An 18,246-nucleotide genomic window follows, 5' to 3' on the forward strand; every position below is an offset into this window, starting at 1 on the left:
GTAGCCTGGCCATCCCCTGCTCCTGTCCCACCCATCTTAGTCTAGGGATCTTACCATTACCTTTCTGCTACAAGTAGCTGGTCCTCTCTCTCTCTCCTCAGGATAAACAGTTTTCAAGTGTCACTGACTACTGACTCCTTAGGAGTAGTAGCTCAGGAATGTTCTTTACTTAAGCAAGGGCTTTTTTAGTTCCTCAGAGTGGCAATACTTTGTTCACACCTCATCTTTAATTCTTGCAGAAGTATTTTCTTTCACTGAGAGAGCTCCCATAGGACCTTCCCTCAGCATGACTAACATGCTTCACTGTACTTCAGCACATTATCCTGTGCTTGCATATTTGCAAGGCAGCCTGGATGTAACAACGAACAGACCCTGGTGCAGAGTGTCTGGCCCAACTCGAAGGATGACATGTCCTATTCATCCAAGGAGACATCTATTAAACTTACTATTGTCTACCCTAAGGGGAGAGTAAGTTGTATAGTAGTTAGACCTTCAAGAAATCCTCGAGGCTGGCTGAGATGCAGGCTCTGTGCCCACAGCCTCTGAGCACCTGGTGAATTCTAAAAGAATCACAGACGTAAGTCCTGACTTAAGCGAAGTGATGATGAGCATGTGGGCGTAAGAGCAATACATTCAAGAGACTTAAATGCTTTATAAAAGAAAATCTGTCTTGAAAAGAAAACAACCAGCTGGTTTAGTCAGATGCTTATTAAAACCTCGTGCGTTACCTTTTGACCATGTTTTTTTTAAGATCCCATCCTACAAAGTGCTGGCATCTTCTCAGAGGTAATGAATGTTCTTGCCTGACAGTGAAGCTGGAGAAAGGGAGCACTCGGTGACTCTCACAATGAGACTCTGAGAGTGGATGGAGGGATGAGAAAAGCAAAGCCTCAGGCTTGGATGATCAGAAAATCCTGGAGGAGTTCAGATGCTTTTCTGAACCTATTCTGCCTAGAAATCACAAAGGATCCACTTCTCTCATGTGATTCACAATACTGCCCTGGTTTCAGCTGGAAACTGCACTGTATTTCTGCAGATTTTTCTGCTTCTAGCCTAAACCCAAAAATTGCAAGAGCACAATAAACACTCTGTTAAGTCTGACCAAACTTCTCCTAGCCTCAGAAAAAAATATCTATCCTTGCTTTATTAGACCCAATTTGGATCACCCATCTGTTGTCTGAGGGAGTTTGAAAGCTCATGGGTGGAATAAAAAAAAAATACTTTCTATCCTCTTAACTATTCCACTGGCATTTGCTTACTATTTTCCTGCCAACCACGAAGTGTCTGAAGGGGACAGCACCTGAAGCTTTTTGGAACTGGTTTAGTTCGAGCTCTACATAACAAGCAAGTGACAAGTGTATTGTGTATTGTCACGGGCATCTTTCCTCATAAAGGAAAAAAGGCATGTATGTATGGGCTTTTTTCCCCACTCCTCTTTATTATTTTTCCTTTGTTCTGTTGCTTATCTATTCCTTTTTAATGCACAAGATAATACAATTCCTATTCTCCTGGCTTGTGATGTTCAATGCATTTTGACATATGATGCTGGTTGATGAAATTGGAGGAGAAAAGCTGCATGATGATTTAAAGTGTTATTTTCATGATTGTGCCACTCTTGAATATGGCACAAAGGCAAACATGACACATGAGCCTCCTGAAGAAAATAATCAGGATGACAGAACGTTAAATTAAAAATTAGACTGTCCTGGTTAAACCAGGATGTCTGGACATCTAACCTTATAGGATTATATCTAACATCCTTTTACCAGCGACAGTTAATGCTTGAAGGGATTTTATTCTCATGTAATCCCTGCATTGCTTTCAAATCTGCTTGTTTGGGGAGATATAATTAAAACTTATTATTCCTCCCTTCTCTGCCAACCAACTGTCAGAGAGCAGGAACAGAGGAAACAAGATTTCTTTACCAGTGAAAAACCTTGTTATTTCAAAACTGAAGCCTTATATATCTATTTAATTTCAAATCAAAGGATCAGTACCGCCCTTTCCACTGGCAAAACGTAGTGGACATGACAGGCACTGATATCAAACTTCCTTTAAGAAAAAAAACGTTGGCAGATCATTGGAGAAATCAGAGTTTTAGAAACGATCTTTCTCCTCCTCCTTTCTTTTGTTCTGCATCTTAGAATATATCAGCTGGCTTTTGCATATGATGCAGTAAAATGACTAGATGATTACTTTTGTTCATACTATTTTACCTGTTTCGTGTATTCAGTACAAAAGAAGAATAAAAGAGAATTATATATAGTATTCGCATGTCACTGGATAAAAGTGGAAACCCCACATAAAATTGAGGAGGAACACCCTAGTGTACATATGTATTAGCAAAGCAGTGCTGTTTAGATCCCTGAAGGAGTTTTGGAGTTTTGACAACTTAAACCCAGGGATCCAGGACTTTTTCATTGCGGATACACTCTCTCATGTCAGTTCAGGTTCATCTTACTATCTCCAATCCAGGATACGAAGGATGGCATCTCTGCCAATTACAGTGAGCACAGAGAACCTGCGAGGAAAGCTTTAGACACAATGTGGCCAGAAGAAATTAAAGCTTTGCTTTTATATTTTACTGGCATTTAAATAAACTGATAAAGGCAAAACTCAGATACTGGAGGGTAAAGGGTAGCTAGAAAATTTCCAGTGACTATTAGCTGTATTAGAGCAAGCAGACTTTAATTCCTCCTCTTCACAGACATTTGTATTCTCATTGAAGACACTGAAGCAAACAAACTTCTCCTTCCCTTCCACTCCCCTCCCACCCACCCATCCTTGCCTAGCACACGACTGGCTCTTTCACCCGATATCCAGAAGCAGACTGAGCACACATTAAGCTCTTCTCCTGCCCTGGGACAACAGCATACTAATAGACTTCCCCCATGCTAGTCCCCAGCCATTTACCTAAGATGCTGTTTTTGACTTCCTTGGTAAATTGCCACAGCAGCTGTGGCTTTATATTACTGTGACACATTTTCCCCCAATTCAACAGGCTAACACTTTCTACATAAAACTGTTTTGTTGTGGTTAGCTGAATCACCTCTTGTCTCACGGAGCACTCACAGCCTTGTCATTAGTGTGATATTGATATTGTCCCCATCCCTGGTGGACAGGCAACGCATGAATAACCCTGCCCACAGTCCTCACCTCTTTCCGAGTCACCAGGACCTTCGGTTACAGGTCTGAGCCACGCTCACAGCTGTATGCAAAAATGTGTGGAAATTTATGGAGACAAATCAGATCAATTTCCATGTGCTGAGACTCTTCTCCAGTATGGCCACAGCCACCAAACTCTGTCCAGCAGGATCCCAGCCACAGGGAGCATTCTGTGCTGCCTGCTCTGCCTGTAGGCAGCTCTAATCCCACTGTTTTGGTGCGGCAGGTGCCTTGGGGAGGCCTCGCTTCCCTAGGAGAGGAAACGGCAGCCTGCCTGTAGTCATTTTTTAGCAGATTTCAAAGGACAAGCCAGTCAATTCTTCTAGGAAGAAATCCACAGTAGTAAATGATCCTATTAAGTTTGGTGTGCAAGTCCTGAAGCTGAGCTGAAAAAAAAAGAGTGATTTAATAAATGAGGGTAGTTTGAAGACACACTCGTAGCCACTAAAGGTCAGCCATTGCAACAGTTACCATATGGCATAATGTGCAGGTGGGAGGCACGAGGGAAAATGCAGGCTCCCAGTTATCACTGTGCGGTACTTGGCAGATGATGGGCTTTCAGTGGTGACACTGTATACATCACTGAGCAGATTCTGCAGTTAGACCGTAGCAACCTTCATTCAATCAATGAGGTCGCAGCAGTGTCAACACCAAGGAACTATAGTTTCTTGTTTTCCTCAGATGAGAATTTCTCAACAACAAAAGAATAAAAATACCCGAACCAATCTTCCTTGCAAAAGTGTGGGTGTGATTATCACATGGTGTATGTCACTCCGTGCAGCCCCATGATAATTGATGGGGCTGTATTCATTTAAAACCAGCTTGGATCTGATATATAAACATCTAGCATTCCCTTTAGCAGTCAAAATTAACAAGATCTTGTATTTTTTGAAAGCCATGACTGAATATATACATATTTTTTTAAAGAAAACTATTGCTTATGTAAATAAAGAAATTCCCAAGGAAGTAAACTTTCTGACAGCTCTTGGTTCAAAGAAAGAAAACAGGTATCTTTATATTTACCTGAGAAACCCCCTAACTAGTGATTCTCAGTCACCCAGAGGTGGCTGATTGAAATACTGCATCATGCTTGTGTGGCAGCTTTGTTGCAGCCCATTTTTACAAGGTAAAAGAATGCATTATTTTGCAAAAATGCAGTAATTAGATCAGTTTTTAAAGTCATTTTAAGGCTAAACTAAATTCAGCCTGTCTTTTCTAACTGTCTACCAGACATCAGCAATGCAAAACTTTTCTTCACAGATCTTTAAGGTGAAGAGTTTATAAAGGATGAGAAGATGCCTCAGTTTCAATGTTCTAAGTAGCTGGCTGATAGACTAACAATACATTACAATTTAAGCTATTTATACTGGTTTTGTGGAACTTGGCTACAATCATGGATGTAATACATTTTACTTTTCTTCATTCCCTCCAGTTCTTTGTTCTTCCCTCTTAGATCCTGAAATTCAGTCCTGTGTTTCAATACATCCCTACTCAGAACAACTTTTTAATAACGTAATTCCTTGTGAACACTCAGCTTTAGTCTGAATCAATAGTAAAAGCAACTTTTTGGTATTGTTTTGTGCCATCTTTAATGAAAATTCAAACTTCTGTTCTAGGCACAACCTAAAATCCTAGTGATGAGAGAGAGACAAGAAATTTTAGCAAAATTGCTGTAGAGATTTCTGATGCAGACAGTCTCTCCCTTAAAGTAGCTCAAAGTTTCAAGAGCTTTCAAAAAAGTTCAGGCAAACTTACAGTCTGTATAGCTACCCAGTAGGTTCATATTCACTTTTCATGAGCCACTAAGCAGATATCAGACTGTAAAAGCTAACAACTGAAAAATAGTTCCCTCCATCTGAGAACCAGCTCTTTGGATAGGGGATATGAAAAATATGTAGGAAGTCTGCAATCTGCTTGTGACTATAAAAATTTGAAGATTGTTCATTCTCAATTTTTCACTTATGTGCAATAATGAATTTAAGTCATCAGAAAGGCAGGGACAAATTCTAGTAACTGAAGTCTATGGGGTTAAATATGTGATTTATGTCAAGGCAGAATTTACTTTGTAATCTGGATTTGAACCAGGTCATCTACTGATGAAAAGCTACATCACCTATTCCTTGAACCCATGCTAACCTATCCATATTATGATATTGATTTCTGCACTCTCATTACTTCCTTTTACACATTAAGTCATTGAGTAGCCACCTTTTTATCACATCACCCCTATTTTTGCCATGATATTTTATCTACTTTTTAACACTACGTAGAGGCCATTTTATCCTATTGCTGAAATCCTTCTTACACAAGGACATGTAATCCTTTTTATTACACAGTGCTTTAATAATGTGCTTCTTTGTTAATGGCCTATTCATTTCAGATAGTTTGATACAGTAGCTCCTGACTAGATTTAGCAGTTAGCAAAAAGCTATGTTATCTTTTCACAAACGGAAATACAGTGTTTCATTCTTATATGTTGATCCAGATTTTTACCTAACATATGCTTAAGATAACATGAGCATCTTTTAGCAGCAATGTGTTTTTGCAAAATGCATGGTTCATTGCTGAAGTAAAACTAGAGCTGGGTAATCTGCAAATTGTGCTGAAGTAAGCAAGAAAATGCCGCATGGTAGCTGCAGAGATGAGATGGTGAAGATCATGATAACTGAAACTACCAGAGGAACTCAGATAAGAAGTTAAACACGAAGACTGGAAATTGGCCAGCAGATCTAGGTTAATGGTCTTACCCTTGGAAAACTTCATTGCAAGTACTCAGCACCTAGGTTTTTACAGCTCATCACGAATAGCTGGGTGATCTAATAGCACTGTAAAGATGGCTTTGTTTCAGGGTCAAAGTCTGAAGGAATGGAGAAGGGAAGAGCAACGTGTAATAATGTTATTCTTTTTCAGTAAATCTGGTGTGTTCCTCAGACGTCTCCCTCTCAAGTGTAGTCCAGAATCAAAAGGTGTAGCTCCAAATACAGTTTCAGGTATTCAAAACACTCAAATATGGGTATCTCATTATAGAGAAATACCAGAGCATGTTAGATTTCAGCTTTTCACAGCCATAGGGTTCAAACAATTACCTAAATACAACAGTAATTATATATTCAATTATAACTTTGTCCACCACAGAAGCTTAAACACAAACCCATCCCAGTCTACCTTCAACAAAATGAAAACCAGTTAACTAAATACCATAAGACTCAGTAGGAACACTGAGATATGTATTCAAGTTATTTTAATTAACTATACAAGACAGACACGCACAATCTGCTCCCTTATGAAAACCCAGATGTAGGCTTAGTACATACTACACCTAGAGTGAGAAACATGACCAGATGCTAAGCAACCTCTCGAACCAGCAAACTCTGGAAAAATCAACATTTCTTTCTACATTTCTAGGCCTGTCCAACATCTTCAGCATTCACCCTGAAATAACTTTTGCAGGCAACCAGTCAATTACCACAGCCAGTTCTCCAACCTGCTTTTAAAGTATCAGCAAACAGTCAGATATTTTGACATCAGCAGGTGGAAATGCCTCATTACTTTGCAGACCTAAACCCACAGCTTAATTAGTAACATAAACATCTATAAAGGAACAAAAGGTGAGGGACAGCTTGTTTAGCTGAGCTCCCATTAAATGATTGCCTAAATTTATGTACACTGATCTACTTGCAGTAATAGCTTGGCCTCTTTCTCCCACATCCTCTTCTGGTATGGTGCCAGGTTCATAGTGTGGGGATCATACTGAGTTAAATGAGTAGTGTGGGGTGCCTTATCTGCAAAAACACACTTTCCCACTGTTCGTGGTATTATGAGATTCACACAAGTCATTGCAAATTTTGCTGACTCGGGTTTTGTGAGAAAGTAATTAGAGGTAAGTAGTATTGCCAACCAGTAGTTTGAGAAGTTTCAACAGAGAACACAGATCAGCGTCTCACACGAGTAATGACGATATTTCAGTACTGGTGGAGCTTCTGCAGATGAAGCACACTGCCACAGAGCCAGGCTTGCTGGTACAGAAAGGAATGTCCTGCAGCACATCACAGAACTGCACAGCATGTGACAAGCATTTTGTAACTTTACCGACCGAGAGTCACATTTCTTTCTAAAATGGGTGGAAGTCAATAAATTCCTATGGATAAAAGTTGTTAATTGATTTTGCTGCCACCTGTGAGCCAAAGTAAGCCATGAGTATAATATTACTTACTGGCATCTTCACACTATAGCGAATATTTCACACAAGAGAACTCTAGACAAATTATTCTAGTCCTGTGTCTTTTTATTGCTGCTAATAGCTTGTTTCAACAAAGAGTCAGACATTCCAAAATTGATGGGAAGAATATTGACATTGGCTTAATAAATCCTTCCAACCAGAAAGAGTTGGACAAAGGGAAATAGGTCATAGTTTTCCTTGTGGACCTGTTCCATAATTAAGGAGCTTGGAGCAGATTTTAAAGACTGAGAATTCCAAAAGTTGTGTCAGTTTGTAATTCCTCTGACCATTTTTTCTCTCAGTGTGCCCCTCTACCATCTAACTGCCTTTTAAAGTCTGCCCCTTGAACACATCTTTCCTTGGCAATTTATCTCTCTGCATATCCTTTTTGATATGCAGGAAGCTTAGATATACTACATACTGATGGCTTAAAGTGATGGGCTGTAGAAATAAAGCTTTAACTAAGATGAAATCAGAAAATCTGGAAAACCACAGTGACAAGGTTGCCTGAGCAGCTTGTTCCAAGATTAGTGATGTGTAATGTTAAGGTTTTAAGAAAGAGAGCCTTAAGTTTTTCAGATTTTCAGAACAGAAAATTCAGCCCACCACAGGCAGCTCAGCACCACTTGACTGCCAGAGCTAGACTGATTTTTATAATGGTCATTGATATCAGTTACTTAATAGGCTGGTATGTGAACAGCACGCAAAATCTCAATTAGTATTTCTGTGACAATGTAGTAGTGAAATAGGAGAGGCATCCAGGGGCAGAGGTAGGAAGGGGAGGAGTCGCCCACTTGGGATCTGTGGCACGGGGTGACAGAGCTCCGTCTCATTCAGATGCATAAAGAAAAGGAAAACAACACTTTCTTAAAAGAGATCCAGCTTTTATAACACAGGAGTACCTGGAGGACAACAGAATAGAAACTGGGTCCATCATGCTGGTGAAAGACGGACAAATGCTTTTAAAACTCTTTGTTGGCACTTGACAATGAACCTCAGAGGTAGAGTTAAAACAAACCAAAGCATGGTTTGTATAAAACAAACAACCACCCAAAAAATTGCATTTTCCACAGTCTTGTAGACAGAGCTGTAGTTGATAAGACCTGTAAGAAGACCTTAAAAAACATACCTTTACAAGTAAATTTCTTTCTATGCGGGGAGTTAATATAAGAAGGTAATTTTCTAACCACTTCTTCCTCCACCAGCCCTTTTGCTCTCTGAAGGACGAGTCCATGTTCAAGCAGACTGGGATTTACAAAAATCTTAACAAGCACAAAGGATTTTTTCTAAACCCTTCTCCGCTCTGTTGCATGTAGTTTTGCCAGCCTCATTCTCCTTTTATTCTCTCTCCTACATGATACCTCTTATCTCTCCCTTGCTCAGCCTCTGTGACTGATCCTTTACGAAACTCTGCATATCTGCTTGGCCCATTGCCTCAGCTGTGGGGACAAAGCTCTGCTCACTGATATCTCTCAATCATGAAGCGTTTGTTTCTAAATCAAGTTCAGGGCACTTTAGGAAAGACATGAGAATATCTCATCTGTCTTCTTGTCTACCTGGAAAGCTATAGTCAGAGGGGATAATAGAGATGTTTGGGAGAGGGGCAGGAGCCCTTCCACATAGCAGGAAATTGTGCTTATGAATGTAGTCTCATTTGGAAGGAGAAACTACAGTTTTACTCCATAACTGGCTGGAGATGTCATCACTCCAGCAAATAAATAATGAGGATGGGTGGGAAAACTGACTTTCAGCCTGATCTGAAAATAATTTCTGAATGAAAGTGTTTAGGCTGACTGCTAGAGGAAAATATGGCTCTTGAATGTGAGAAGGGAGTGTAAGAAGAAAGCTATGGTGCTTAGACTGCACACAAAAGGTCCGAAGCTGTGCTTCACTGATTTTCACCTCTCAGTGAAAATTTCCTCTCCCCTGGTCATAGAAAACACAGGTCTGTACTGAATGGCTGTTTGCTCAAGAGCAATTTTCTTTCAAGTTCTGGCAAATGGTTCCTGTGAAAACTGCTGAGAATTCAGTACCACAGCTTTAGAAATGGGCTTTTCATTAGTAAATATCAAACTACCTTGCCATTTTCATATAAGGCACTGTTCAGTAAATAAAGAGCACTGATAATTGACACAAAAGCCAGGCATTAAAATTTAAGAAAGTGAAAAAAATTTCTCTGTATTGCCCCTTTGATTCCATCCCAGTGCAACTGAACTCTGCCTACACAGAACCTCTACTTAAAAAACAGCAACAGACTGTCCTTTTTTTCCTTTGTACATTTTTCTGCTTTGTGTTATGTAGTTATACTGACTTTGCGGAGTCATTGCAGTTACTTGTAAATGATGTATGAAAAGAAAAATTCCTGTCCTTTCTATGCACCAAGAGAATACTGGCAGCTATCAGCAAACCCAAGTATGCTGCTTGCTTATATTATATTCAGCCTCATCAACGAAAGATCCTGAACTGAAAGACAGTTATCCATCCAATTACCTCTATGGCTACTTCAAAGCAGACATATTTCAGAACAGCATTTCTTTGCCCCCTTATTGCCTCCCCAGTCCACCTACAGGTTATAAAGATTTTGGTTTTAAAAGGCAAGTTTCAAAGTTTAGTGGGAAAGGCTTGGGAAGGGGGATTTCTAAAGGCTCGGGTGTGGTTCCCTCCGGCACCACAGCCAAGAATTCCCCCAAAGACTGATCTAACAACCAAAGAAGCCATTGGCACAGTTGGAAAAAACAAAACAAAAAAAATTAAAAACAAACAACAATAACAACTAAAAACAAACAAAAAAAACAGAAAAACACTCAATGAGAGAGAAAGAGCTCAGCTTTTTCCCTCTAAAATTCACCTTCTCAAGCAATGGTGTCTTAAAGCTTTTGGATGCTGGATTCTTAAATCCATAAAGTGGTTTGAAAGTGCCTGTGTGTTAAACGCTGGCAAGGATGCACTCATTTGTGGGAAGTATTCTTGCTCTGCATAGGGTGAGAAAAGACAAGGCAAGAAATGGCTGGGACATCTGGTGTCACTTAGATCAGGGCTGTACATTTGCAATGCTCTGCACTGACCAAGTACATTTAGATTTCAATTCAGCAGCTGGATGTTAGGGAAAAAAAAGAGAAAGAAATCTTTGTAACCAAACAATCCACCTAAAAAAATTCCCCCCCTGCAAATGCTTCTCCATTATTGCTTTTGATCCCACATTACCTCCCCCTTTGCCTCCCTGTGAGTTTTAGAAAGAAAGCTAAAAGAGCTCAGTAGACATTGATCCTTCACCTGCTTCCTGGCTGCTCTGCTGCTGTAAGCTGTTCTCCAAATGGACGTATGGGCAGACATGGAAGTCAGACACAAAGAAGTCCAGGTAGAAAACCCATCCAAAGCCGGCATAAAATACTGCATTCACTTGCCTCTTCAATTCGTCCACAGCAGACCAGTTCCAGACAGCAGTGATCATCTTCTTTTGCGAACTGCCACTACCTGGACAGAACAAAACATTTTTTTTTTCCAGAAATCCTGTTTTTAAGATTCTATTTCAAGGTTAATCATGTTCTGTCTTCTATGCCGTGTGGAGCTGTGATGTCTGTCCACAGAAATACCCAGTCAGGCTCACGACCCACAGTGTTAGAGACTGTATAAAAACAGTTTTGGTGAGAAAAGTATGCTATGATTAAAGGTGTCTGGCAGGAAACTCTTTGCACATTTTTTAACACTTCCTGCATCATTCAGTTCTTCTGTAGTTCACTCATTTGGATCTTACAAAAGCCTTCAGTGACTGAAAACCTTTGCCAGCTCTTGCTTCCTTCAAGTAGCTACTGTGTGCTAAGCACAAGTACAAGAATTACCACCTAAGTTAGCCCCAATGCCACTGCTCCATGGCATTTCTTCTGTCTCTTGATGCCTGTGAAGTTGCTCTGAGTCACCCAGAGGCTACACAGGTCCCCCTGCACTGGTCTGAAATGCAGGGACAGCGAAGGCAGCTTGCAGGCAACTTCCCACCGTCACCCCTCCTGTCCTACCTAGGGCGGGTGAATCTCAGAAATTACACGTCATGCCTTCTTCAGGAAGGAAGAGTATTTCAGAATCACATTCATGAATATACTGACTAACACAAATCAAGGTCATGTCATGACCAAGGCAAATTACAACTTTAATTCAGTTTTATTGGCTGTGGGATAGATAATGGACTTCAAGCTACATCGCCGTCTCTCTAGCATCTCTCAGAAACATTACATTAACTCAAATAATGGAAATAAGAAGGTCAAGGTTTGCTCTAGAGCAGATCTTCTGATCTATTAGCTCAGTAACAAGAGCAATAGTTTTTGTTTTTTTTTTTTTTCTTTTTTTGAGCCTGATCTCAAAAGCCTCACCTTGCAGGTGTCCTTATACCACTAAGTAAAGCCAAGTTGCATCACAATACATTTGATTGCATCCATATAGAAATGTGTAGTGCATTTTAAAGGCCTGAGTTTGTAGGGCTCCTAGTGAGGGAAGACACTAAGAAAACAAGGTTTCCTAAGTAAAGATGAAGAAGCGACTTTCTGTTTGCAAGAGGTATGCTGCTTTGCTGGGCAAACAGCTTGTTGTTTGAGTTTGTATGCTCGCTTTCACTTAAACTTGACATGGTTGATCTCTCTGTGCCAATCACACACAAATATGTACATCAAACTGTGTTTGCATAATGCAACCTTACAGTTAATTAAGAAATACAAAAAGATTTAATCTGGATTGACATTGCCAAGTTAGCTAAAAGAGTTATACATTTTTTTCTATTCTTGAATAGAAATAGCTGTTCTTGAATGAGGAACTCAGTATTTCAAACTTGTATTTAACTTCAGCCCTTCACATGTACAATCACTGTGGATTTATGATTACAGCAGAGGCATGATGCCAGACTTCCTAGGTGACATTTGCATTTTCACCAAATTATTAGCCTTATATAGGATTCATTTCTAATTTACTGTTCCTCCTGAAGGCTTAGGATATTTTTTGGTCAATCAGTTCTTGTAAATCACAGATTAATCTGAGAACTGATTGTAGTTTTGCCACTGGAACATGTCACAGTCCTAAGCATAAGCTCAAGAAGAGCACTGCCTTGTATAACCCAATAAGATTGGGTGGTCTGGGAGAGAGGGGATCCGGCTTCACATTGCCTCTACCTTTAAGAAAGTGCATACAACAGAACTACATATGATGCTGATTGCAGGACAGTTTGCTATTGGTAGCGTATACAAGGTATAAAATTATTTCATAAGTCTTTAAAGTATCATATATAAAACACTAAAGGAAGCACAGCTATCTGGCATTCTTGTGAAGGCTGGAACATTGGACGTTATGTATAAAATATTTAAGAAATGCAGTTTTGATGTGTTATTTTCCATGTCTTTTTGCCTGCAAGTGGAGAGGTGGATGGGATTCCCAGAGAGTTTCTTTTTGAGATTCTGCTGACAGCTCTACAGATCCACTTCCTTTCAAGCCCTGTTGGTTCTCTTTTTAAGGAAAACACAATACAAAACAAAACTGGTACATCTTCTCCAAAACTTTACAAAGAAAAATAAAAGAAACTTTGCCTACAGAGAACTTTGGTTTTAACTATTCAATTTATACGTGGTTTCATTAACTCCAGGTGCCCTGGAGACCTAGGAACACGTAGCAAGTCACAAACTGGCTGTTTGGCCCTCATACAAAACCTGTACCTTGCCATCAACATTAAGCATGGCAGCCTCACAGAGCTAGGTGGCTAGCAGGTTTGGATGTCTTTGAGACAGTACATGACAGAGAAAAACAAACAAACAAACAAAAAAAAAAACCAAAACCAAACAAGCCGTTTTAAAATTTGTACTCAACTACTTTCTAGTGGCTGGGAAATGTGAAATTTCACAATTAAATACAAAAACCTAGCTGTTCAGTGTGACTTTTTTTTTTTTTTTTAAATTATTTACTCTTCACTCTACTGTAGTGTATGTCACTTGACTTTGCTTTTGCTAGAAATCTTTACGGTACTGACTTTTAGCTAATCACTACTGGGTACCTGACTGTTCCAAAAATGAGACTAAACAGCAGTACATATTGTCTGATGAAGGAACAGAGGGCTGGAGGAAAGACTTCTGGCTTCTATTTTGAGCTCTGCTACTGATTTTCCACATATCATTTGGCAAACTGTGCAACTTTCCTTTTCCCTAGCCTTATACTTAACTAGCAAACAGTTGTGAAAGTCAATATTTAGAAAGCATTTTGAGATCCATGGGTTAGAAGTTTCAAACAAGTTTCAAAGTTTCACTGCCCATAAATGCCAAGCATTGTTATTGACTATAATCTCCCTGTCAAACGTTAGGGGAAAAGGTAGAGAGGGATGGGGAAAAATCAATAACAATACAAATCTGCCACCTTCACAATAGTGTAAATTTATGACCCCTTTCATAGGTTAAAGGTGGTCTTCTGTTCATTAGTGTCAGTCACACATTAAAGGTGCTGCTGGAGCTTGGCACAATACAGGTAGCAGTTGAGAAATCCAGTTATCGGCCTAAAACCGTAACACCAGTGCTACTCAGGAGAAAGAAAGGAGGAAGTATTCTCTCTCCTCTCAGTTTTAATTGCCATTATGCTATCTCACCAGCTACCCACTGCAATATTAGTCTCAATTAACAACCTGATGGCAGATGCCCTGTTGCACGACTGATTTTTATGCCTCACCTGTATGTCTCCCTTATGCAAGTACCTGATTTAGGCAACGGATCTGAAACATTTCTCAAGTTAATTCATATGAAGGTGTACCCACAAGACATTTTTGGTTAGATCACTGCTCATGTCCACCCATTTCCAAATGAAGACAAGGAAAAGTTAATAAAGTTCCCCTTTGATAGTGATTTTAGGCTGTACGTCTCGGACTCCCCTTTGTGATGCTCCCTACAAACTGGCAGTACGGCACTGGGTCTTTGCTAGCATCAGTTTTTAAAAGCTCTATCCTAAATCACTGATACATATTGTATCAATCCCTGTAAATAGTGGTTCATGATATTACTCAGGATTTACATGTTAGGATAACCACCACATAATATTGTTGTCACTACTGATGCTTCCACAGGAAGCGGAGTCTGTCTCTTAGCAGAAACAGACACCTAAGAAACAACTGGTTTTGCATTTGGGGAGTTATCTGAACAAAAGTGAAAAAAAAAGTTTATAAATAAGTTTTTAATTCAGTTATTTATTGGTTGCCTTTTAAACTTCTGTTTGCAAACACCTGCTTGCACTATTTTTCTTTTTTACAAGATCCCACATGTTTATATACGCAAGGTATCAACAGGCAGCTTGCTTCACAGGTGGATTCACCTGTGCAGAAGCTTAGAAATTAAAAAAGCTAGCACTGCTTCTTACCCAGTAGCCTGCTTCAAAGCCTGACAAACAAGCAGGAAGCCCCTCTCCTCCAGGATCCAATCTGTCACAGCCAGAGACCAGCCTGCCTCCATCCATCAGTGGAGCCACGCTGATTTTCAGCAGCTGGCAGTCTGGTCCCATATGTCTTAGCTGACCAGTCACATAGTACAAATAATGAACAGTCACAGTGAAAGATTAATGAACTCCAGACCACAAATCACCCATGCAAATGATCCTGGGATTGCAAGTGTTTGTGAGCAGTGAACACAACTGCAGCTTCTCGCACAGCTTACAATTGATCCACAAAGCGCATGTGAAACAACACGGATGTGAAAGCCTCAGCAGGACAGAGCCATTAGCACAGCAGTTCAAGCCACAGAGACAAGAGCAGTGCATGCGATTTTGATCAGGAAACCAAATGCAAACTTCAGCTAAAAAATATTTGGTGAATATTAATTCTGCCAACAAATGCTATTTTAGGAGGATTGTAACTACCCATGAATTTAGATTGAATTTGATAAAACTGTTTCGACTCTAAACAATGAAGAAATGTTTCCAGTACACACCAAATATTTAATTCTGTTATTTTCCAAGGAAAATATTATGGCTTTTTTTTTTCCCAGCTGAATATCTACTTATGATTTGAACACTTTAAAGTGGTAATAGGAAGTGTCCATCATCTTGAAAATGAAATTAAATATTTAATTTGGATATGATTGTTTAAGTTTGGATCAAATTTGGATCTTTGTTCATAATAATAACACACGTGATATATGTATGTATATACATGGAGGTATGCATGCTTTCCTTGCATCTGGTTAGGCCAATGAAGCGGAAAAAGCCCTTCTGACAGCTTTACACAAGCATTTCTATCAAAATGGCAAAGCCTTTCCTTCACACTCACAGCATTCAAAAACCATGGTTGCTTTTCCGACCCTTTGCAGATCCTCAAACTTGCACCATGGCCCTTTCCTCCTGGCTCTGCCTGAAGAGCTGAACTGACCTGATGGGTGCGTGGCATCCCCAGAGGCTCTCAGGCAGGTTAGAAAGCACGCGCTTCTTCAAGTCCATGTGGCCCTGCAAGTCTCTCGGCGTTTGAGACTGCATCACTTAGGGTGCTTCAGATCCTCCTCAGTCAATTATGGAAGGAGCCTTGGGAAACCTCTCAGTGTGACCTGAGCAGGGTGCTGGGGGGACGGGACACATTACTCTGAAGGAGACACAATCAGATGGCATCCAAGAGGTTGCAAGTGCGTGGAGAAAAAATTCAAGATATATTTTGTAGTTGCTAAATTTAGATTGCTCCCCCGAGGCACCAGCCTTCAGGGATTTCTGCTGTGGGAAATAAAGTGGCAGGCACGCATGGAGGGGAACTTGCTGCTGCTCTCCTGAAAGCCTCCCTGAATGTGCTGTGGGGAAAGACAAGGGGACAGAGCAGGACTGACGCTGGAACAATTCTTTCCAAAGTCTGGAGTTTAATTTGCCCTAAAATAAAGCAACTTGTTATCGGGTGTAAAGCACTGCTTCTGACCTTCAACAACTACAACGTATAAACCAAATAACACGTCTCTTATCATATTCCCCTTTCCCCTTTTTGCTTCAGAAATACTGCAGAATATCTATGGAAATAATCACATGAAAAACAAGCAGTCACGGAAGGTTTTCTTGCAAACAGGATACAAACCTCTTGGTTAACAGCAATGTCACAAAGAAGCTGTAAAACCCCCAAAGTCATTTCCTTCTTCTAATTCACAATGACATTAACAAGATCTGAACCCTGACCTGCAGGTGACTAAATTATGTTGCTAAGCAACTACACTTTTGAAAAAGAGAGAGAAAGGAGGAGCACTACACTCACCCCAGGTTGCCAGTACGGGGTAAATACGCTTTGTGTCCGACCCCCCACACTCATGGTGCAGCACAGGAGCACTCCCCCCTTTGGCTTTGGGAAGGGAGCACAGCCCGTGACAGGTGTATACGCAGGTTTGGATTTTTCTTTTCTTGAGAGGCGCCACGCAGACAGGTATACAAGACCATCACTACAGCTAAAAATGACAAAATGAAATATAGCAGCCATTTTTCTTGGAGAAGAGGTGCTTATAAATTCACTTCGTCCAAAGTATCTCTCGCTTCAGCAATACATCAAACTATGCAGCCCCATCAGTCTGAATCAATTAGAAATTACTCACCAAGTAAATTACATTGAAAAGCTTTGATTTGTTACCAGAGTTTGTTACTGTTCTCTTCAATCTTAAAAGACTGAAAGCAAAAAAGTAATAATGTGACAGTGATAGTGAAATGTAACTTTTATTGAGATGGATGGGAACCTATTTGCCACAATATTTGCTTTTAATAATTTAATTTTTCAAACACTGCAAAGAGAGCCATAAATATTTGATTATGAAGCTTTCCAATTTGTGGTACATTAGTTTGCACTGGTTGCCTATCTTTCCAACATTTTTATATTTCATTTCTAAAAATAATTCTATCAACAATATGTTCATAACTACCTTTTACTTTGCCTTCTTACCGTGTTCTTTTAACTTTCATCTGTCGTAGGTTAGTAACCTTTCTACAAAAGGCACTTCTGGCATTGAAAGAAAATACAAAAGGACAACTCCCTTAAGAAAATATTATGGTTTTTTACTGCTTTGGTTCATTTTTGAATTCCCTTAAAGGGCCAGCTCTTTCTGTCATGAAGGTCACTGACAAAACTTACAGTGATTTTGGTGGGAGCAAGGCTTGCTTCCCTCATTAGCATTGCTCACAGTTACTGTGACTGCTGCATGAATGAACCACAGGGTTTTGTAATCGTTAAAACAGAAAGCATTTCCCAAGCTAAAACATAAAACAAAATGAATACCAACAGGATTTATGTTAACCATAGACCAAGTTTCTATCTAGAAAAATTTCTTCTTGTATGGAATTCACAATTGCTGGTTAGATCAGAGGACTTTGCCATTTTTGAGGACACCTGTGGCAGATAAAATTGCCTGGCTGGACTTCTCTGATATGACAGTTCTTACAGATGTGTGTAAAAAATGGGTGCAAGAGCTAACCTTGAGCTCACCTGGTCTTCAGCCACATTTTAAAAGTTAAAGAAGGTTAAGAGCTGAAAGAGCTTTTATCTCCTGTTATACCTAGGTGCTTAACAAAGCAAGGAACGCACACCCCGGTTACTGCTGCTGAGTGTTCAGACTGATGGATTTCACGTACTGAGAAAGATGGCTTTGCTCCTCATTGATGACCGGATGCTACCAGCTTCTGCTTGGCTGCCTCAATTGGATATTAAAATAGATCATCTTGCAGATGCCAACTACAGATTTTCTGGTAAAATACATTAGCGTCCAAAGAGTTTTTCTGACAGTGTGGCTGCCTTCTAGGCTGGTTATTTCACCTTGGATCTGTCAGAAAGTTCTGGTGCTGGAAATACCATACTAACCCCCTCCTTTCACCAGTCCCAAGCCCCTACCATTCCTGACCTGATATTCTTA

At 40.0% G+C, this 18,246-nt stretch overlaps 1 protein-coding gene across 2 annotated transcripts in view; it reads right to left on the reverse strand.

Moving 5' to 3' along the window:
• Positions 1-18,246, reverse strand: part of LOC310881067 (uncharacterized protein) — a 266,119-nt gene that overhangs the window by 40,403 nt on the left and 207,470 nt on the right. For both annotated transcript variants that reach the window (XM_083797797.1, XM_083797796.1), the window contains exons 4-5: positions 10,658-10,858; positions 10,233-10,356 (exon numbers count right to left, since the gene is read on the reverse strand). In XM_083797797.1, coding sequence (XP_083653923.1) covers positions 10,233-10,356; positions 10,658-10,858 — 325 coding nt within the window. The remainder of the gene's footprint in view (positions 1-10,232; positions 10,357-10,657; positions 10,859-18,246) is intronic.

This window comes from Anser anser (assembly GCF_964211835.1).
Source record: "Anser anser genome assembly, chromosome: 13".
NCBI classification, from domain to species: domain Eukaryota; kingdom Metazoa; phylum Chordata; class Aves; order Anseriformes; family Anatidae; genus Anser; species Anser anser.